This window comes from Podarcis erhardii (assembly GCF_964252035.2).
Source record: "Podarcis erhardii genome assembly, chromosome: 6".
Classification (NCBI taxonomy): Eukaryota; Metazoa; Chordata; class Lepidosauria; order Squamata; family Lacertidae; genus Podarcis; species Podarcis erhardii.
In genome coordinates, this window is record NC_138510.1 from 45593792 (window position 1) to 45613595 (window position 19804).

The window sequence follows — 19804 nt, forward strand, 5'->3', positions numbered from 1 at the left end:
CTTGAGCCTCCAACAACAGGAACTAATTTGGAAGTACCTCCAAGCTGCATATCTACTCTGATCCCATCCATCTGGTCAAGGAAACCACCCACTAAGTGTCTTAGTCTTGTTTGGATTGATCTTCAGATGACTGGCTCTCATCCAGCCCATTACCAGGTGAGACATGGTGAGCACACCCATTCATAAATAAGTAAAAATAAGTATTAAGTACTGCTTTGCTCATTTGCTTGAAAGGGACAGACGGTTCTTTAAAATAATCAAAGCCATACAAAGTGGAGTCTAAAGTTGTTCTACACCTGAAAAAATGCATCTATACAAGTTAAACACAATTCTGAAACTGGCATGCCAGCATTTCACATCCTGGCAGAGGCGTCACACATCCTACTCCAACCTTCAAGTACAAAAGCAATTTATTCACATTATGTAAAATTTAGTGTGCTTTGACTGCTGCACACTGAATTCACGTCAGCTGAATATTTATGAGCAGATTACAGAAACAAATTTACCACTTTAGCCTTCAGCTAAGTTTAAAGGCATTCAAATATTTATACTAACTACAGCCCACTTCAGACATAAGTTCAATCCTTAATTTATTCCACAGTGAAGTGGAGCAATAAGCAAGGTTCTGCTATATTATGTTTTGCTTCTTCCTTTGATATTTCTATACCCTGCTTTTAAGCCATTGTCGGGGTGCAGACTTCAGCCTTTGCCATTCAACAAGCCTACAAATTGGGGCAGGATCTGAGGTATATAGTGTGCCCCATTGGCTCAGAAAAGGCTCTTACTGACAAGCCAGTAGTATCTGTCTTACTTAAGGGCTCAAGGTAGGGCAGAACTCTGCCTTATGCAGCTTCAGGTTGGGAACAAAAGTGAGCACCTATAAACAAGTCATTCCTTCCCATTTTAACCTAACTTAGTGCTAGTTTTCTAGAAAAAGATGCCGGAACTCACCATGAACACCATCCTTGTTCTCTTATAATGGTAATGGTGCCTACCTGAGGTGCCAGAACTGAGTTCCAGCAAGTTCTGGCTGGAAATAAAACCCTGCTTGTACATGCCTTATACTCTAGTACTTACTCTATTAACTTTGGTCATTCTCAGTTGTATCCCATGACTCTATACTGTACTTACAGATTCAATCACTTTTATGCACCTTAGGCCAAAATCAGTTTCTCTATTATGTTTGTTTTCCTGAGCTTCACCCAAGACTCAGTAATTTAAGAGAAGCTGATTAGCAGCTTAATTACTGAACTGTGATTTGCGTCTGAAAGTCTCTCATCCAAACTTTATTTTAACCACAGCAGCTTCAACATTTAGCTGGATATATTACACACAATTTCATCTCTAAGAGAGGTTTATATACATGCCACTAAGTAGCAATACAGGCCGGATTCTGAAAAGACAGAATTAACAAATATTACTCACAAACATACTACAGCCAGATTTATATTACAGTACAGTATATCATATTAGGATTCTCTGAGAAGCATCTGATTTGAATCCAATAACTGTATTTGGAAAGAATGAATGATAGGATCAATATATTAACACTGGATTTTTATGAAAGTATCAAGGTATTTTAAGAGAACATAAATTTCTAATGATGCCTAGTGTAGACATAGCTTCAACTTAGCTAACTATTTAAGAAATTATGAGTAAATTTCAATCTCCCCACACCTGAGTTATTTCCCTCTCCTTGTCAGTGTTAATCATGAGATAGCTTTGCATCTGTTAAGAGTTACATTAAACATGGTTGCAAACCAGTGCTAAACTCCTGGTTAAAACGCTAACCTAATAACTTTAATGTGCCCTGAGTTAGATTCAGATTAAGTTAACCATACTTATTTCCATATAAAATAAATGAAAGCAAAAAGAAGGTGCCTTGGTCCGCAAGAAAAATATGCAAAAATCCACAACCTGGCAACAGCTTTATTAGGAGGAAGCAACATGTCACAAAATAATGAGCAAACTTTCCTTTATCTGTTTGGATGCTGTGCAGAGGCAGGGGTTTAGTGAAGAGAGGAAGAACAATAACTCAGCCTACAGATGGAGACTGCAGACCATCCTGGATTAGTCTCTAGTCAGCGCACGTTTCAGGTTATACCTAAATCTGTTCTGGGGGTTCCTTGAACTATCTGGAGCAGATAGATTCAGGTAGGTAGCCGTGTTGATCTGACACAGTCGAAATAAATAAAAAATTGTCCAGTAGCACCTTAGAGACCAACTAAGTTTGTTCTGGGTATAAGCATGCATATGAAAGCTTATACCCAGAACAAACTTAGTTGGTCTCTAAGGTGCTACTGGACAATTTTTTATTTATTTGGAGCAAATAGGGGAGAGGAAATTCTGTGTTGAAGGCAAAAATCCATGTGCTAACAGGATGACTTTGTTGGATACCAGCCTTCATCTAGACTCAGCTAGATAATGGTTAATGGTGACAAGGAAAGAGGAATTTCACATGGGAGAAGAGGAAGGAGTATGATCTCCTATGAAAGGAAAAGTCTATTTTCTAACCAGCTCAGTAAACTGCATATGAGTTAAAGCAGTTCTTTTAACAGCAATTAGCGTTCTGCTAAATAGCTACCAAATACATGAGTCAAGAGCTGGACTTGCTTTATTTTTTCAAAATGCAGCCTAGACTACCATCAAAACACAGATGGAACAGCAAATAACCATTAGTACAGAACAGCAGGATGAGTAACTGTTCCAGCAGTTCTCTATAGCCCTAGTATCACTGACCCCAATCAGAGTCTTTAAAGATGATGTAACCAATAATTCTGAAAGAAACAGACTGAACATTAAAACATCATTGGAAAGGTATTGTGAAAGCTCTTCAATGCCCTGTTTGGGAAACAGAACATCTTGAACTATTTAAGGCCACTATATACAAGTTTAGACAGCAGTTGCACTCATTTATAATTTTCCAACACAAAATATTTAGATAGGAGTTAGTAACTAAGATCAAAACTGCAAGTGTTAATGACAGTATTCATTTTTGCAATGCATGAGACAGTTTCCAGACCAAGAACTGTTATTATATGCAATGTAATATATTTACTCCTAACATAAATTGAATCATATGTAGCACTTCCAGCAAACAGTACAAAATTATCAGTCATGGCATTAATCCACAGCAATGCAAACAGAATACACCACTGTGCATAACCACCCACCTTGATAAAACCATAGAATCATAGAATCATAGAGTTGGAAGAGACCACAAGGGCCATCGAGTCCAACCCCCTGCCAAGCAGGAAACACCATCAGAGCACTCCTGACATATGGTTGTCAAGCCTCTGCTTAAAGACCTCCAAAGAAGGAAACTCCACCACACTCCTTGGCAGCAAATTCCACTGTCGAACAGCTCTTACTGTCAGGAAGTTCTTCCTAATGTTTAGGTGGAATCTTTTTTCTTGTAGTTTGGAACCATTGCTCCGTGTCCGCTTCTCTGGAGCAGCAGAAAACAACCTTTCTCCCTCCTCTATGTGACATCCTTTTATATATTTGAACATGGCTATCATATCACCCCTTAACCTCCTCTTCTCCAGGCTAAACATGCCCAGCTCCCTTAGCCGTTCCTCATAAGGCATCGTTTCCAGGCCTTTGACCATTTTGGTTGCCCTCCTCTGGACACGTTCCAGTTTGTCAGTGTCCTTCTTGAACTGTGGTGCCCAGAACTGGACACAGTACTCCAGGTGAGGTCTGACCAGAGCAGAATACAGTGGCACTATTATTTCCCTTGATCTAGATGCTATACTCCTATTCATGCAGCCCAGAATTGCATTGGCTTTTTTAGCTGCCGCGTCACACTGTTGGCTCATGTCAAGTTTGTGGTCAACCAAGACTCCTAGATCCTTTTCACATGTACTGCTTTCAAGCCAGGTGTCCCCCATCTTGTATTTGTGCCTCTCATTTTTTTTTGCCCAAGTGCAATACTTTACATTTCTCCCTGTTAAAATTCATCTTGTTTCTGTACAGGTATTTTTATTGTTTCAATATTAAAGGAATCCAATTCCTTATGGAAAGACAATTCTGTGCTGTTTTGTAAAACATAGATTTTTCTGCAGTTGGCTGATTATATTAATTTTGCCTGATACTTCCTTCAGCTGTCAGAAATAGAGGTGATTATTTGACAGGTGAAAATTTAGGCATGTGTATTGCAGATACCTGAAAACATTAGAGCAAAAGGGCAGTGTACTGAATCCATAAAACCAATGAACTCAGAGCTAGCACAAAATCTGCAACCATAATCTTCTAGACCTTGACCATAGATTAAATGTGTTCCACTCCCAATTGTTCTTCCTACAACTTCCTATACTTTTGTCATGTGATGGACTAGCCTTTTGCAGGCAAAGCAAGAAGAAAAATGCTGTGGCATATATGACTCCGTATGTATATGGACTTGTTTGCATAACACTGCTTGGGCTAATTAAAGTACTAAGTGAAGATAGATACACACAGGGAGTCATGAACTCTTAATCCCACCTCTCCTCCCCTGCCCCCCCTCCTTTCTATCAGTAGCCCACACCCTCCTCAGGTTTATTATTTGCTACCTATGTAGTATTGGTAAAAGAAAAAGTTGTACTTTTTAAAAAATAGACAGTATTACCGGTACTTCAAAAATAAGACAGAGAATGCATATAGTGTTAGATTCAGAGAACAATGCTTCCAAAATAATCCCATGTTCACTGTATTTTTTGAAACTATATCCCACTGTTACCCTGGCTAGGTGGGCGCAGGACAGGTCCTCCTGTTATTTTAAGTAAATTGTCATATTCCCAAATGTGCAGAATCGTTTAATATAAAGGTTAATCTATTTCTTATGATTACAAAGCCATGCCACTGAACTATATAAATAGCGATTCTTTTACATAAATAGTGACTCCATTATTTCACAACGGATGTAATTTGCCAGACAAGCGAATTCCCTTTACATTCGTTTTAGACTGGACATGTAGTTCCTCAAAACTGACCCTCAGTTGGAGTTTGAGCCCCTTTTAATTATTTAGAAGCAGTTTATACTTGCATCTTTCATGTGACTCTACTTTTAGAGTCCGTAGAATCAGCATTACTGAAGAATGCTTCAGTAATGCTGTGGTGAAGCTTCAAGAGGGACACTTAATCTTAGCTGAGTTATTCACTAAGGCAACTTTCTATCAGCAAGTTTAACCAGTTAGTGGTCTTGCACATGTAACAGTAAAGCTGGCTTTCTATTAATCTTCTGAACTAGTTCCTTTAAGCTACCTGTGCAAAAGTATTTAGGAACTCCTCATCTTTACTGATGACTTCTCATTTATACAAAGCAGACAGTGGTGACCTAGATATGTGACCCACTCTTTTCTACAAGCTATTCTAGAGAGAATAAGCTGTGGAAGCTTTTCCAATGTGACAACTGATTCTCCAGCACTTTCAGCTTCCTCCCACCCCAGCAGTACAGAATTCATTCTACAAAGTCGCAGACAAGCCAAGGGAATTCACACCCTGAACCTGAATTTCTAACAATATTTTAAAAAATCTTTTATGCACCCCCCCCCTCAATTCTGCACCAACTATGTTCAGAGCTCCAGATTCAATTTATGAGGATAAATTGTAATTATCTACAAAAAGGGGAAGTAAAACAGAGATATGACAAATAGCACCGTCTCCAATCTTTTTACCCTCCAAAATGCTGTATTAAAATCAACTCTTGCAACAACATTCCAATGAAAACAGATATATAAGGTCAAGGTCAGCCTTACCTCATCCCACTCTGAAGCAAATGAAGGTGATTTCTCCAGCCTTTTCTTTCCAGCACTACAATTGGAAAGTGATTCACTTCTGCTCCCCATAGTATCGTCCTCTGTTGGGGAGGTGGTCAAGAGGTCAGAGTCCGATTTTGACAAGCTACGGCTAAGTTTGAGTTCTGCTCTGGGCTTGCCTCCTGGGTGAATTCTGCCCACAACACTGCTCTTGTCTCCTTCCTCAGCACCACCAGGGTGCTGTGGCAAGTGAGGATGTGCTAAAGTTTCAGGGTCCAACTTGTTGTCACTGGTATGGCGGACAGTTGAATAGACCGCTTTATTTTGGTCTGCAGTGCTAGTCTGTACCGATATGGATTCCTCAACATCTTCAAGCTGCATAGCAGTCCCCTCGGTACTTCCTTTGCCCACAGCAGAAATAAGTCTGAAAGGGTCCTCATTTATTTCACACACCGGAGAAGAACCATGCAGCAGACCTGAGAACTGATCCGGCACTTGGACATCTTGGGCATCTGCTTGGCTGTTGCTGTTCCTCCTTTGGTCTTCGGTAAGATGGAAGCAAAACAAAAAAACAAAGGCCAAACACAGAAATTAAGAAACAGAGCTTCGGCTTTCCCTCACTGAGAGGGAGAAATTAAAAAGAACAGTTCAGTATTGTTCTGAGTGCTCAGATCGTACCCGAAGTCAGAGCATTTATGAAATTCCAAACACTGGCCTGATTTATGCAATCTGGCAGCCCGCCCCGTTTCATTTTATTCCTGTTAACACTAACAATCAGCCCTTGCTATATAAGGTTTGGAGAAGTGCTAACTATACTCTGCAGAGAGAGGGGCAGGCTGAGACTCCTGGAACACAAGATATTTCCATAAAGGCCAAAGTGTTATTTAGAGCAGCACTCCCTACCCTTGGCACAGAGCACTGGGTGGGGAAAAATAAAAGCTGCAAACAACCTGCAAGTTCAAAAACATTTCCCCCTCCTCCCTACAGCTGCTTCCTTCCCTAGTGGCTTGAGCTCACCTCCTTATGCAAGAGAAATAAGAGCTCTGTAGTGAGGTTAACTCCACCAAAAGCTTGCTTCTCATTAACAAATTCCTCTACACAGAGTGGATTGCCCTATTGCTTGCAATATGAACTGCTGCTGAAACGTGACACTTAACAACAAATTAAAACATAAGTCTAGTATCAAATAAGAGGACCTGATTTAAAGCATTGGCAGATATGAATTATTCAAAAGTTTGTAGTGAAGAGACAGTTTTATTAATACAATTTCCAATACTCACTATAGGTAAAAGTGAAATTCAAAGACCTTCCCCCACCTAGCACCCTCACTACAAGACAAAGGTCCTTAATAGCTAAATACGGGATGGTGTTTAAAGGGCAGAAAGAGGCAGGACCAAAAACATGGCCTTTTATAGTACATATCACTCTTGGTTAAAGGAATCAAAATGTTATGCCTAGGTTTCAAGCCCTAAGTCCCCTTGCAGCCATTTTAGAGCTCCTTTTATATTTCCACAACAGCCATGTGAGGTAGGCTAGGCTGAGAGTATTTTTGTTTGTTTGTTTATCAAGGTTTAGTTTGGGGTTTGCTGAGAGCTGTCAAACTCCTCAGGCTCAGAGCATATTTTGTAGTCCACAAAATATCATGCCATAATTAATTTCTCAGGCTTTAAGATACTACAATACTTATTTTTTGGTACCTTATTTCATGTGTTCTTTTTTTAGAGGAAGTGGGGCACAATTTTGGGAACTGCACCGGGATCCACAACCATTTTAATCCAGCCTTGGCTAAAGGTCAGAGGCAAGAAAGAGATAAAAGTGCAGAATGTCTTCCCACCTTCTGTGCAAGGACTGAGACTATTTAATGTGGTATCTATACGTAATGTTAATATTTAGCAGCACTGCATTCAGAGGAGGAGAAGCAGCTGACTGCGTGTTTTGCACACTGGAACATTTGACTGTCCCAAAGCCAACAATGAAGCCCAACAATAGGGTCACTGTTCAAGTGAAACAGTGGATGTGCTTTCCATCTCCTAAAAGCAAAACAGCAAACAGAAAAATATTGTTTGTCATGAGCAAAGTCTTGTGAGAAACCTTTGCAAGCGTTTTAGTAATGCTCCATATTTAACACTCCAAACTATGCTTTGCTATCAGAAAAACTGGTGTTGCTTTTTTCTAAGTACACTTCAGTGAAATTGGAAAGACTTTGAATGAGCACTTACCTTTTGATTCGGGACTTGGATATTGCTCAGAATGACTAGAAGAAAAGTCAGAAGAAGCTTGGCAATTCAGTGGCCACTGGCAATCTTGGGAAGACTGACCTTTTCGTGGCCAGGCCTGCGAAAGGATCTTATATTATTTAAGTTCCAATGCCATTATCAAAGCAACATGTGCCAAAGCGCAAACTCTACACCCAGATTAATACTTCTGCAACTTAAGTACAAAATGTTTTCTATATATCCAGCTTCCAAGGTTACAAAATGTGACTTTGTATAAGTGGGAACTTTGACAAGTGGCATAAAGGAATAGAAGGGTAAAAAGGACAAAACGTTGGTTTAGATCATGAATTAGATCATGAACAAGGTTAAGGGAAAAGAAAATAGCATGGGAATCACTGAAGCCCTGAGCCCCTGAAAATGCCTACCTCCTTGTTTTGATAAATCAGATGCTCCCTGCTTATTTCTAAGCTGCTCTTTACAACCATGATGATTAGAAAATATGGTTTTTAGAATGTGGAAGCATGGGATTCTCAAAATGCCAACTCTAATACCAGATGCCTGACACCATATTGCACACCAATCCAGCAAGCATGCCAGTTGTACACACATATTGTACTATGTCCTGACCGTACTACTTTCTGCTTTTTTTCTGTTACATTTGATTTCACATCTCCCTTTTTGGTGGTCATGGCAAACCTTCCTGAACATGTTACCACAGCAATATTCATCAAACATGTCCTAACCTATCTAATAATAATAGTAATAATAATAGTAATAATAATAGTAATAATAATAGTAATAATAATAATAATAGTAATAATAATAGTAATTATTATTATTATTATTTATTTATTTATTTATTTATTTATACCCCACCCTCCCCAGCCAAGACCGGGCTCAGGGCGGCTAACAACCAATAAGAAAAACAAGTTGATTAAAATACAATTTAAAAAAGATTAAAATACAACATTAAAACATTAGGATGCAGCCTCTTCACAGGAGGAGAAAGGTAAAAGAAAGAGGGGGAGGGAATCAAACTGATTCTAAGCCAAAGGCCAGGTGGAACAACTCTGTCTTACAGGCCCTGCAGAAAGAAATCAGATCCCGCAGGACCCTGGTCTCATGAGACAGAGCGTTCCACCAGGCCCTGGTTGAGAAGGCCCTGGCTCTGGCTGAGGCTAATCTAACTTCCTCAGGGCCCGGGACCTCTAGTGTGTTGCTATATATGGACCTTAAGGTCCTCCGTGGGGCATACCAGGAGAGGCGGTCCCGTAGGTACGAGGTACATAAGCTCGTTATGTGGATAAAATTGAGCATGTGGAAGAAAAGATGGGATGCAAATATAATACATGCATAAATGATATGTCTGTTGCTTATACTGTAAAGTTAATCGAGGAAGCTACCATACTTGGCTTTCCATCTGGTTTGTTCTGCAAAACATGCAGGAAGACCATAACCTCCTTAGCTTACATCTTGGCAGGGAAGAAGTAGCCCAGTAGTAAAGTATCTCTCTATAAAACAGTGTTTTCCAAACTGTGTGTCACAACACATTAATGTGTCAGCTGCAGTGTATATAATTTTTTTATTAAATAAGTAAATCATAGTGAGTTGATGTTTCCATTTTGATTCCATTTTTCAAATAACCCATCAGACCTCAAAGAACATGATGTTAGACTTCCCATCATAATTTATTACAACTTTCCCCACTAGGCAAATACATCACATGAAGAAGTCACAGGAATTTTCCTTCTTTCACTTACTTCATGTACAGTCCTTTGCCATTTAAGCCCATACTGACTAACTCGCATATAAGCTGCAAATTGTTTTTGCTCCTACAGTAAACATAAAATGTTAAGATTTCCCTCCCAAGCTGTTTATATCCATTATATTTAGGTTCGATGTACATTAAGGATCAATCCTGCCCTACCTGTGGCTGGACACTGCTGGCAGGACCTGAAGATGATTCACCTAAGAATTTAAAAATAAAAATATTTAACATGTGAACTATGAATTTCTGTCCTTGGCCAGTAACAGTTAAGAGAAGGGCAGCAGGCAATTGTGGAAGGTGGGATCACTCAAGTACAGTTTCCAAACAGACATGTGGTTTTCCAGCCCTACAAAGCAGTGTGTCAACTTTTCCTCCATCACGTGGATAACCACTTATAGCCTAAAAGAGTAGATCATGCTCAGAAAGAAAATGGGGGTAGGGGAACGGCAACATAAATCCTACCTGGAGGACAGTTGTTTGGAGGCAACTGTCAAAATTGGGGAACTATGTCACAACACTAGATTACTATCAGCAGTACAACAGTAAAAGTTGGGCTGCATAAAACTACGAAGGACCAGAGTTCAGTAGGAAAGCATTGCCCCACATTCAATCCTCATCATCTACTTTCTGATAAAAGAGGCACACAGACAAGGGCCTCAGATGTCTTTCATAGGGCAGAGCTTTTCAAACTGTGTGTCGTGACATGTAAGTGTGTCGGCTGCAGTGTGTAGGTGTGTCATGCAAACACTCCCCGTGCTCCTCCCAGGACTAGAAAGGGGTTCGTTTAACCTCCAGTTTTCTGGTAAAACTGAATTAGTGTCGTGAAATTATGCATGTCTTAAAAGTGTGTCACCAACATGAAAAGTTTGGAAAGCTCTGTCATAGGGTCTGGGTCAGTTCATATGGGGAGAGGCAGTCTTTGTCACCTTATTAGTCAGTCATTGAGTATTGTGAAGGGAGTTGGCGTCTGTATTACGTTTTGAATTACTGTGGTAACAGAGGTTCCTTGGACTTTTATATACCTGTATCTGTATCTGCAAAACCTAGGTATATATCAACGTCCGGAACTGTATTACTGAAGCTTTTATCTTCTGGAGCAGTGAACTGTTTGGGACCTTAAGCTGCCTGTGTGTGGTGACTGGAACTATGTAGGTCTCTCACATCAGATTCCCAACATAGCAGTAATCTAACGTAGAGGTTACTGGAGCACAGACAACAAAAGTTAGGGTATTCCTATCCAGATAGGGGTGCAGCTGGGCCACCATCCAAAGCTGATGGAAGGCACTCTGCTCCACTGAGACCACCTGTGCCTCAAGCAAAACTGATGGATCCAGAAGTACCCCGAAGCTGGGAACCCAAGCAAGGAGTGTAACCCCATCAAGAGCAGGCCACCTCCCATCTATCCGGTCTAGATGTATAATGGGGAACATAATCCAAAAAGCCTGTAAACACCCTCTAAACCTCTGGAAACCCTTTTAAAAACCAGCAGCACTTACTAGCAATTTGCAACACATTTTTTGCAGTCTTTGTGCTGTTTGGGGGCCATTTTTGCACCTTTTGCAGTTTAAATTGAATCTTTTATTTATTTCCCGGAGTCACACATATATGCAGTTGTGCAAGAGTTGAACACATGTACATGTGGAGTTGTCTGTATGTCCCACTGAACAGAGGACTTTCTTTCAAATCAATATGCATAGGAGCAGGGTACATGATTTACATGCTGTCCTTTGAACAGCAGTGCTTAGTTTTCATGCAAACCAAGGCTTTTAGCATAGTGCCACCAGTAATTTAGAATATTGTTCCTACTGAAAGCACGTATAGACCCACAATTCTGATATGCTGTCAACTGCTGAAAATATTTTTGTTTTAGTAATATTTTTAGAGAATTTGATTCAGGGTTAGTCATTTATTCTGAATTTTATGTTTTATGAGTTGACCATTTAATAATATTCTCTCTCTCTATCTATATATATATATATATAAAGGAAAATGTAACACATGAAGTGCTCTCAAGTTACCTCTCACTTGCAGTAGTAGGGGTGCAAGCTTTGTAACAACAAAATTCAAAGAACATCGCAGTTATCAAATCACATTAGCTGGGCTCCTGTAGGACAGAATAATTAAGTATCGAATATGAGGGAATAGTTAATTTCCATTAGGTGGGTCAATAGGAGATTTGTTTGTATGTGTTTGCCTCTCTCCTTTGTTAATTACTTTCCCAGCTGGCTTCAACAAAAAGAGCAGATTATGTCAAAGGAAGCCATATCAGTTGGTGTATTGGTAGATACTTTGATCAGAGCTGTTACACTAATCCTTGCATACCAATGACTTGTTGCCCAGATGAGAGACTTCCACCTAGCTTTATTTTTCCAAATTAAAACTTTTGTAAAACAAAAAAGTTAAGACACTAATAGTTTTCACAGGTACCAGAAAAATGAACACTCCATCACGAATAAGATGCCAAGGAAGAAATAGTTTAACCAAAATCTTACAAAAGCATCTTATCAGACAGTGACTGCAAAATAAGCCTACCCCCCCCCCAACTAAAACAATAATGGTTTGAACATCTCATCTTCTGCCCAATACGTGCTAATTACATATATTTGCAATAGCTTTTACCTTTTGTTTTTTTATCTGTTGCAGCGTGTTTCTTAGTTTCTGCTGTTAGCAGCAGCTCATAAGGATGCTCCTCTTCTTCATCAGCTGTGCTTCCTCTACTCTTCCTCTTGCTGACAAAACCCTGACCAAACACAAAGACACACACATGGCATGTGCAATTAGGTAAAAGCTAGCAGTGTCACTGACGAGGCTCTTTTTGGTCATGGAATATGCTTAAGAGATCGAAGTCTCAGGAGTATAACCTTCAGTGCTACAGTGTCTTCTTTACCGACAGATAACACTTTCCCTCCTCCTACAATCCCATTACCGTTCTGCCTCAACTATACCCACAAGTCCCTTAATGCTGTTTCTCTTCCACCTCAAATGACCCATACCAAAATCCCCATTTTCTGCTATAGTACTGCAATTTGAAGCACACTTTGTAGTGCCCTCAGAGTCCTTTAGTATCAATGCAGTACAACTGTACCTTATATGGGGGTTACGTTCTGGAAATGGTGCATATACACAAACTGCCCCCTTGGAACTGCCTATACACAAGCACTCCTTACCCTTGCAGATCCAGTACATCAAGAAGGCCTTACCCGGTAAGTGCATAAGCTCCAGGATACTCTCACAAGATCTTGTGGTCAAAACAAAATAAAAAAATTCCTTCCAGTAGCACCTTAAAGACCAACTGATTTAGTTCTAGGTATTAGCTTTCGTGTGCATGCACACTTCTTCAGATACACTGAAACAGAAGTCACCAGACCTTTCTATATAGTGAGAAGGTGGGGAGGGGTATTACTCAGAAGGGTGGTGGGAATGGGTGACTGCCAATCACCCATTCCCACCACCCTTCTGAGTAATACCCCTCCCCACCTTCTCACTATATAGAAAGGTCTGGTGACTTCTGTTTCAGTGTATCTGAAGAAGTGTGCATGCACACGAAAGCTAATACCTAGAACTAACTCAGTTGGTCTTTAAGGTGCTACTGGAAGGAATTTTTTTATTTTGTTTTGACCATGGCAGACCAACACGGCTACCTATCTGTAACAAGATCTTGTGGGGCTGTCCACGTTTCCATGAGATCTCACACAACCGTCCCCAGACTTTGCACTGGGTTTGCTTGGGCAACCCAGCATGAAAAGAGCGTTTAAGCTCTCTGCCTTGCTTACTGGGCAAGACCCCCTCAGTGTGCTGGCTCTGGAAGTCTGGGGAGGGTCACATGAGATCTTGCAGTAACTCAGACAGCCCTATGAGATCTCGCGAAAGCATCCTAGAGCCTGCGTGCTGAGTGAGCCTTGCTTGGTAAACAAGGCAGAGAGCTCAAAAGCTCTTTTCATGTCAGGAAAACCCAGGGCAAAAAGAGCTTTTAAGCTCTCTGCCTTGCGTGCATTTAATTTGTGCAATTTCAACCAGCCAGCTTCAATCACGGGAGGGGGAAATGGCCCAAGTTAAATGTGCATAAGATCCTATTGTACTGTCCTTAAAGTGTAAAACAGGCACTAGTGAAATGCAGAAAGTGGTAAGTATCTTGTAGCAGCACACTTGCCTTAGAATGACAAGTTGCAACATTATCTGTTGTGAACTATCCTGAGATCCAAGTATGACAGGTGGTATACAAATTTAATTACCAGGACTGAAGAAAATACAACTACTATATAGGGGATGGTGTCAAAAGTGATGCCAGAGGGAAGGGCTGAATTGGTGTGGCCATATATAGGCACAGAGAATGAGAATATCAAAAATGTCTAGGTGTTTTTCCAACTCCAGCACCTTGCATTGTGGTTGCATTTACAGGCAGTGGCGTAGCGTGGGGGGTGCAGGGGGGGCCGGCCGCACCGGGCGCAACATCTGGGGGTTAGGGGTAGGGGTAGGGTTAGGGGGCGCAAATCCACGGGCTAGGGGGCGAAATTACTTGCCTTGCCCCGGGTGCTGACAACCCACGCTACGCCACTGTTTACAGGAAACCATGTCTGAACTGAACCAGGGTTTTTAGTGCCTAATGTGAACATTTCTTCAAAGGAGAAATATTCTGTCAAACTAGGGTCGTGGAATACAATTCTGCCTGATGTATTCCTCGACCCTAGTTTGACAGAATATTTCTCCTTTGAAGAAATGTTCACATTAGGCACTAATGGAATACACCAGGCAGAATTGTATTCCACAGGTGCATGTCTAACAGAATGCCAGTTGTGGAATGAAAGATCTAGGTGCTCTAAACAAGAGTGAGGATGGAGTTGGAAGTAGGTGGTGTACTGGAAAGATACTAAGGCTTGTATTCAGCTAATGTTTACTCAGAGTAGACCTACTGTAATTAATAGATGTAAGTTAGACATGGCCATTAATTCCAATGGGCCTACTACAAGTAAAAGTTAGTTGATTGCAACCCTAACTTTCATAATAATCACAGAAGTGTAGAAAAAATATTTGTGTCTTCTAAGATATTAAAATGTTTGAAGAAACTTCCTCTATCATAACAGACCCTCAGAGGGAAACAATACACTTACCTTAGAAGACGAACTTTGCTTCTCTACAAGTTCCTCCTCTTCATCAGGGGGAGGCTTGGCAGGAGGCGGCGGACGCTCTCTCTACAGTACAGAAAGCCGCTGTCAGTATCATGTGCCAAATTCATTCCCAACTTTCAGATCTTTTTGGAAGCAGCAGGTATGCCCTGGAAGAACTGACCTTGCCTCCCTTCAATACCTCTGTTGATGGCAATTTAATGTTTTAAAATAATGATCTCATTACTGTTTTACAGTTCATGACTAGACAGGCTAGAGAGAATTTGCTAATGTTTGATGATATGGCAGTGCTTTGAAATCACAGAGCTTCACTGCGGGGGCACTGTGATGTACTATCTGCCTGGCACCTATCTTTTCTGTTGTGGCACCACCCTGTGGAACCACTTCCCCTCATAAATCAGGCAAGTGGCAACCGTGATGTGTTTCTACTGCTTGCTGAAAGCCTATTTACTTACTCAGGCCTTTGGGGCACATTTATCCGACTCACTGCGTTTTAGCTGGTTATGCTTGCTACTGTATCTATCATACGTTATTGTCTTGATTTTAATGTCTTTGTATTTTATCTGGTTTTAAATGGCCATTATGCACTCACACAAACGTATAATATTTGGCAGTATATAAGTGGTTTTAAATAAAATAAGTAAAATATCTGTCTTTGCATTAGTGCCACCAGAGAGCTTTTGCATGCACTTTGCACTCTCTAATGATTGACTTAGATAGCTAGTTTCAGGCAACCAGTATTGGATATACTACATTTCACAAGTACATGGAAAGTTGGCATGGAAGTAATGCTGTGGGCACCTTCCTTAAATTCTGCTTCATTAACATCCTAAAACTTCATTATGTTTCTAAAAACCACACCAGCAGACATTAATGCCAGGGTGGGCCAGAAATGAGCATAGAAACTGAGTCAGCAGGGGCGGAGGGAGGGGGGCAGACCGCCCTGGGTGTCTTCGCTGAGGGGGGTGACATTTGGCAGTCACAGGCAGGCGGCACACCAAATGTCCGCCATCGGCGGCTCACTCTGCCCCCGGCTGCAGGGTGCACGCATCGCTTTGTGCACCCGAGTGGCTATCCCGTGCCTGGGAGGGCACCCTCTGCGCCCCGCCCCCCTCTGGAGTGTGCCCACCCTGGGCAGCGCGGGCACATGCTCCACTGCTGTGAGTCAGGCAAGGTTATAGATTGACATGCACACACCAAATTAAGACACTATAAGGAAGGCACTCGACAAGCCAGCTGCCTAAAATGCCAGAAGATGTGGTTCTTCCTTGGTCTGTATAAAAGGCTTCCTGATCAGGATTGCTGCTGCAGTGTTCCCTGTTATAGGCCCATCTTCATCTAACTGTCATGCTTTGTGTCCATCTCATGTTCTTCTTGCCCCAGATATAAGATGAGCCTGTCTGACACAAAGACTACCCATGCAAAAACAATCCATGTTCAGGTTTAGTTCACTGTGTGGTTTTGCATTTATTTGTATGCTTATGATATGGAGTAATCAATCTTTGCTTTATTAGTATATTCCAGACTGCACTAGGCTATAGCGCTATTCTTCTCAGTTAGCTGTTAGCTTTTGTCTGTTTTCTTCTGCTCCAGTATTGCTCAATGTATTTCTACAGTTTTCTATGAAGCTATTAAGTAATGAAGGCAAGGTGGCATGCTTCCAATACACAACTGTATCTGCTCCATAGTCTGTACAGACCTTGAGATACTAGATCCAGCAGACGCAGATCCTTTTAGGCAAGACTGCTTTCAGGAAAGCTATATAATCACACTGAAGCTATATAATTATCCTGTAAAGCCCCCAAGCTCCCCCTACTGGATTGGATCTACAAATTCTGTAAATAATTGATTTGCTCCCAAACTAAAATCACGAACTAACAATGTGACAGAGAAGCCTGGCATTCAACATTCTTTGGATGGAGGAAAGCTGGATGGGAAAAAAATATTTAAATGAAGGTCATGCTCTGCACAAGCTTCTTTCCTTGTAACTCAGGAACAACCTGAGGTAGCAGTAGCAACATGAAGAGATTCATTACAGTGAACACATTCAACAGCCAAATATACTGGTGTAGAATTTCACCAAAATCCGGATAGCCATCACATCATGAAGTTATAATGCTCAAGAGCTCTGGGAGAACATCACGCGTAGCACATGCAGCAGGGAGTGGCTTCCAATTGCTCAGTAAGCAAAGCCTGTTGCAATTATTTAATATTATGGTCAAACTGTACAGCTAGGCTATCAACTTACTGCAAGTGTGGAGAGTGCACAGGCCTGGAGATATATCCCAGACTACTTTCCATAAAAAGGAAACAGACAACACACATCAGGTTACATACAGGCCTCACTCCTGTCACTTTAACACTGGTCATCTCCGCTTCCCTATTCACTGAATCTCTGTCTGAAGATCTTCCACTGGCAAGGCTGTCTAAAGAATGGCAGGAAGTTGCATTGTACAAGGCTTCATATGGACACTCGTCTGGCTTTCCATCAAAATCTATGATCAGCTCTGTCACTGCTTTCTCCACATTGCCTAGAGGAAACAGAAATTGATAATTAATAAGAATAATAATAAATAATACATTTTTATTTATACTCTGCCCTTCCCAGTTCAGAAAACTGGGCTCAGGGCAGCTAACAACAAATTTAAAACACTTAATTGTGATACAACAAAAAACATAAAATACAGTATAAAAGTGTGAATAAATTCAAAGTTCCAAGAACAATTTAGGGGAAAATCCATCCAATGAACATTAGGGCAGCAGCTGAAGAAGGAGCAAAAAGGGTTTTCTCGTGTGTGTGTTTCTTTGTGGCTGATTAGCTGCTCTCCCTGTGCAAAGGTCAGAGGGGGCAGGGTTTCTGTTAAGGCAGGTGATTAGCTGTGGGAGGAGCTTATCAGAGCTTGCAGGGCATCTTTTAGATTTAGGGGAGCTAGTCTCAAACGTTTGTTGGGGGAGACCTAGGGTTTTTTTTGGGGGGGGGAGTTATTTGTCCTGTCTGCACGCTTCTTATGATGGAGGACCGCTGTAGCCACCCCCAACGACACGTTCTCAAGATAGAGAGTGAGGGAACAGCTGCAGTCGCCTGCGGTTCCTGCGCAATGTTTGCCATCTTGCCAAAGGTTGCAGGCAGCTTTACCTGCAGCAATTGCATGTTGATTGCCCTCTTAAAAGACAAAGTCCAGCAACTGGAGGAACGTGTAGCTACGCTCCAAAGAATTAGAGAGCTGAAGCTCTTCTTGGAAGCAACAGAGCACACCATCTCCACCAAGGAGGAGACAGGGGACTCCCCTGAGAAGGAGGCTAGTTCACCAACAAAGGAGCCAGATATATGGAGAAACGTGACTCAAAGAAGTAGGAGGCCCAGGGTTCGCTCTGATTGTTTAGAAATACACAATCGCTTTGAGGTCCTCTCCCTTAGCATGGAAGACGAAGAGCAGACTCCATTTGAGGATCTCTCCCTCATTACAGTCGATCAGGTATATGAAGACGAGCAGCAAAGTCAGTCCTCAGGGAATGTGCAGGCGACCTTGGAACGGACAGCTCACGGAAGAACCCCAACCAAACCTAAGAGGAGGCGTGTAGTGGTGATAGGGGATTCCCTACCGAGGGGAACAGAAGCAGTGATCTGTGGGCCTGACAAGATGTCTCGGGAAGTGTGCTGTCTCCCCGGGGCTAAGATCCAAGATGTAACTGAACGACTGCAAGGAATCATAAAACCCACTGACAAATACCCCTTCCTCTTGGTTCATGTGGGAACCAATGACACTGCAAGCAATAGCCTCCAGAAGATCAAAAGAGACTATGAGGCTCTGGGCAGGAAATTGAAGCAATTAAATGCACAAATTGTCATCTCATCTGTCCTCCCAGTTGAACGACGTGGCCCAGGGAGAGAGGGAAAAATAGTGGAAATGAACAGCTGGCTTCGCAAATGGTGTAAACAGGAACGGTTGGGATTCTTAGATCAACTATTCAACTGACTACAACTAAAGTTGTAGGTACTGACTACAACTCAAGTTTTACTTTCCACCCAATTTCTTACCCTGGGGAACACGAACTGAGGTTTCAGTAGCGGTAGCTGATGCTGGCGGTGTCTTGTCTTCTGCTTTTGCAATCTTCTTCCCTGTTGTGCAATCTGAAAAAATAAAAAGTGCAAGTCAGCTGTAGAAACGAAGAATATGTAGAAGCAGCAGTGGTAGATGTCTTACAGAGAACATACCAGCTTACTTTTAATTTATTCAGAACTGACAGATTTAATATGTGCTCATTATACTTGGATGCTACAAATTTGACAAAAAAGTCAAATAGTACTAAGCCTATTATGTCTAGAAACAAATGCTTCGATTGGCCTTGCTTTCTCATTGATGGCATAAGTTAATGATGCCAATTCCATCAACTGCACGTCAAGAGCCAATTACAAGGTGTATTATAGTTATACGCATCTGAAATTGGATAAGGAAAACTGAAGTGCTAAATAATCAAATTCAACACTCATCATATACCTCACACACTTTTACTAGAAGTCATTTTTCACACCCACATTAGAGTTCACTGAACAACCCAAAACTTTATAAGTTGCTTCAGTGAGTCTAAGTCACCACACTTTGTGCATGTGTACAATAATATTAGGTGAAATTACACTCTTTCAATTGTTCCCTCTGTGCAAGCAATGCAGCTTGCCAGATGGAATGACAACTCTCCTCTACTCGCACGCTGCTCTAAGGGTTCTCCCAACTTCTGCCAGAGCCAAATTTGGGGTGGGGGGATGATGAGGAGGGGGAGTGGAAGCCCTGTTGCACAAGTGACTTACCTTCAATGAGAGCTGCTATTTGTTGGCTTTTCTGAGATGGAAGTTCCCTCACAATCTCCAAAGCAGTCAGGCCTCTGTTATCTTTTATATTCACATCAATGCCTTAAGACATATATAGAAAGGTTTACAATTTATTTTTCATTAAAATGTGG

General features: G+C 41.4%; 1 protein-coding gene across 12 annotated transcripts in view; it reads right to left on the reverse strand.

Annotated features, from left to right (window-relative positions):
* ANKS1A (ankyrin repeat and sterile alpha motif domain containing 1A) overlaps positions 1–19804 on the reverse strand; it is a 117662-nt gene that overhangs the window by 61170 nt on the left and 36688 nt on the right. For all 12 annotated transcript variants that reach the window (XM_081865355.1, XM_081865352.1, XM_081865353.1 and 9 more), the window contains 8 exons: positions 19653–19754; positions 18885–18977; positions 17183–17376; positions 14831–14911; positions 12342–12462; positions 9882–9922; positions 7958–8072; positions 5739–6280 (listed from right to left, as the gene is read on the reverse strand). In XM_081865355.1, coding sequence (XP_081721481.1) covers positions 5739–6280; positions 7958–8072; positions 9882–9922; positions 12342–12462; positions 14831–14911; positions 17183–17376; positions 18885–18977; positions 19653–19754 — 1289 coding nt within the window. The remainder of the gene's footprint in view (positions 1–5738; positions 6281–7957; positions 8073–9881; positions 9923–12341; positions 12463–14830; positions 14912–17182; positions 17377–18884; positions 18978–19652; positions 19755–19804) is intronic.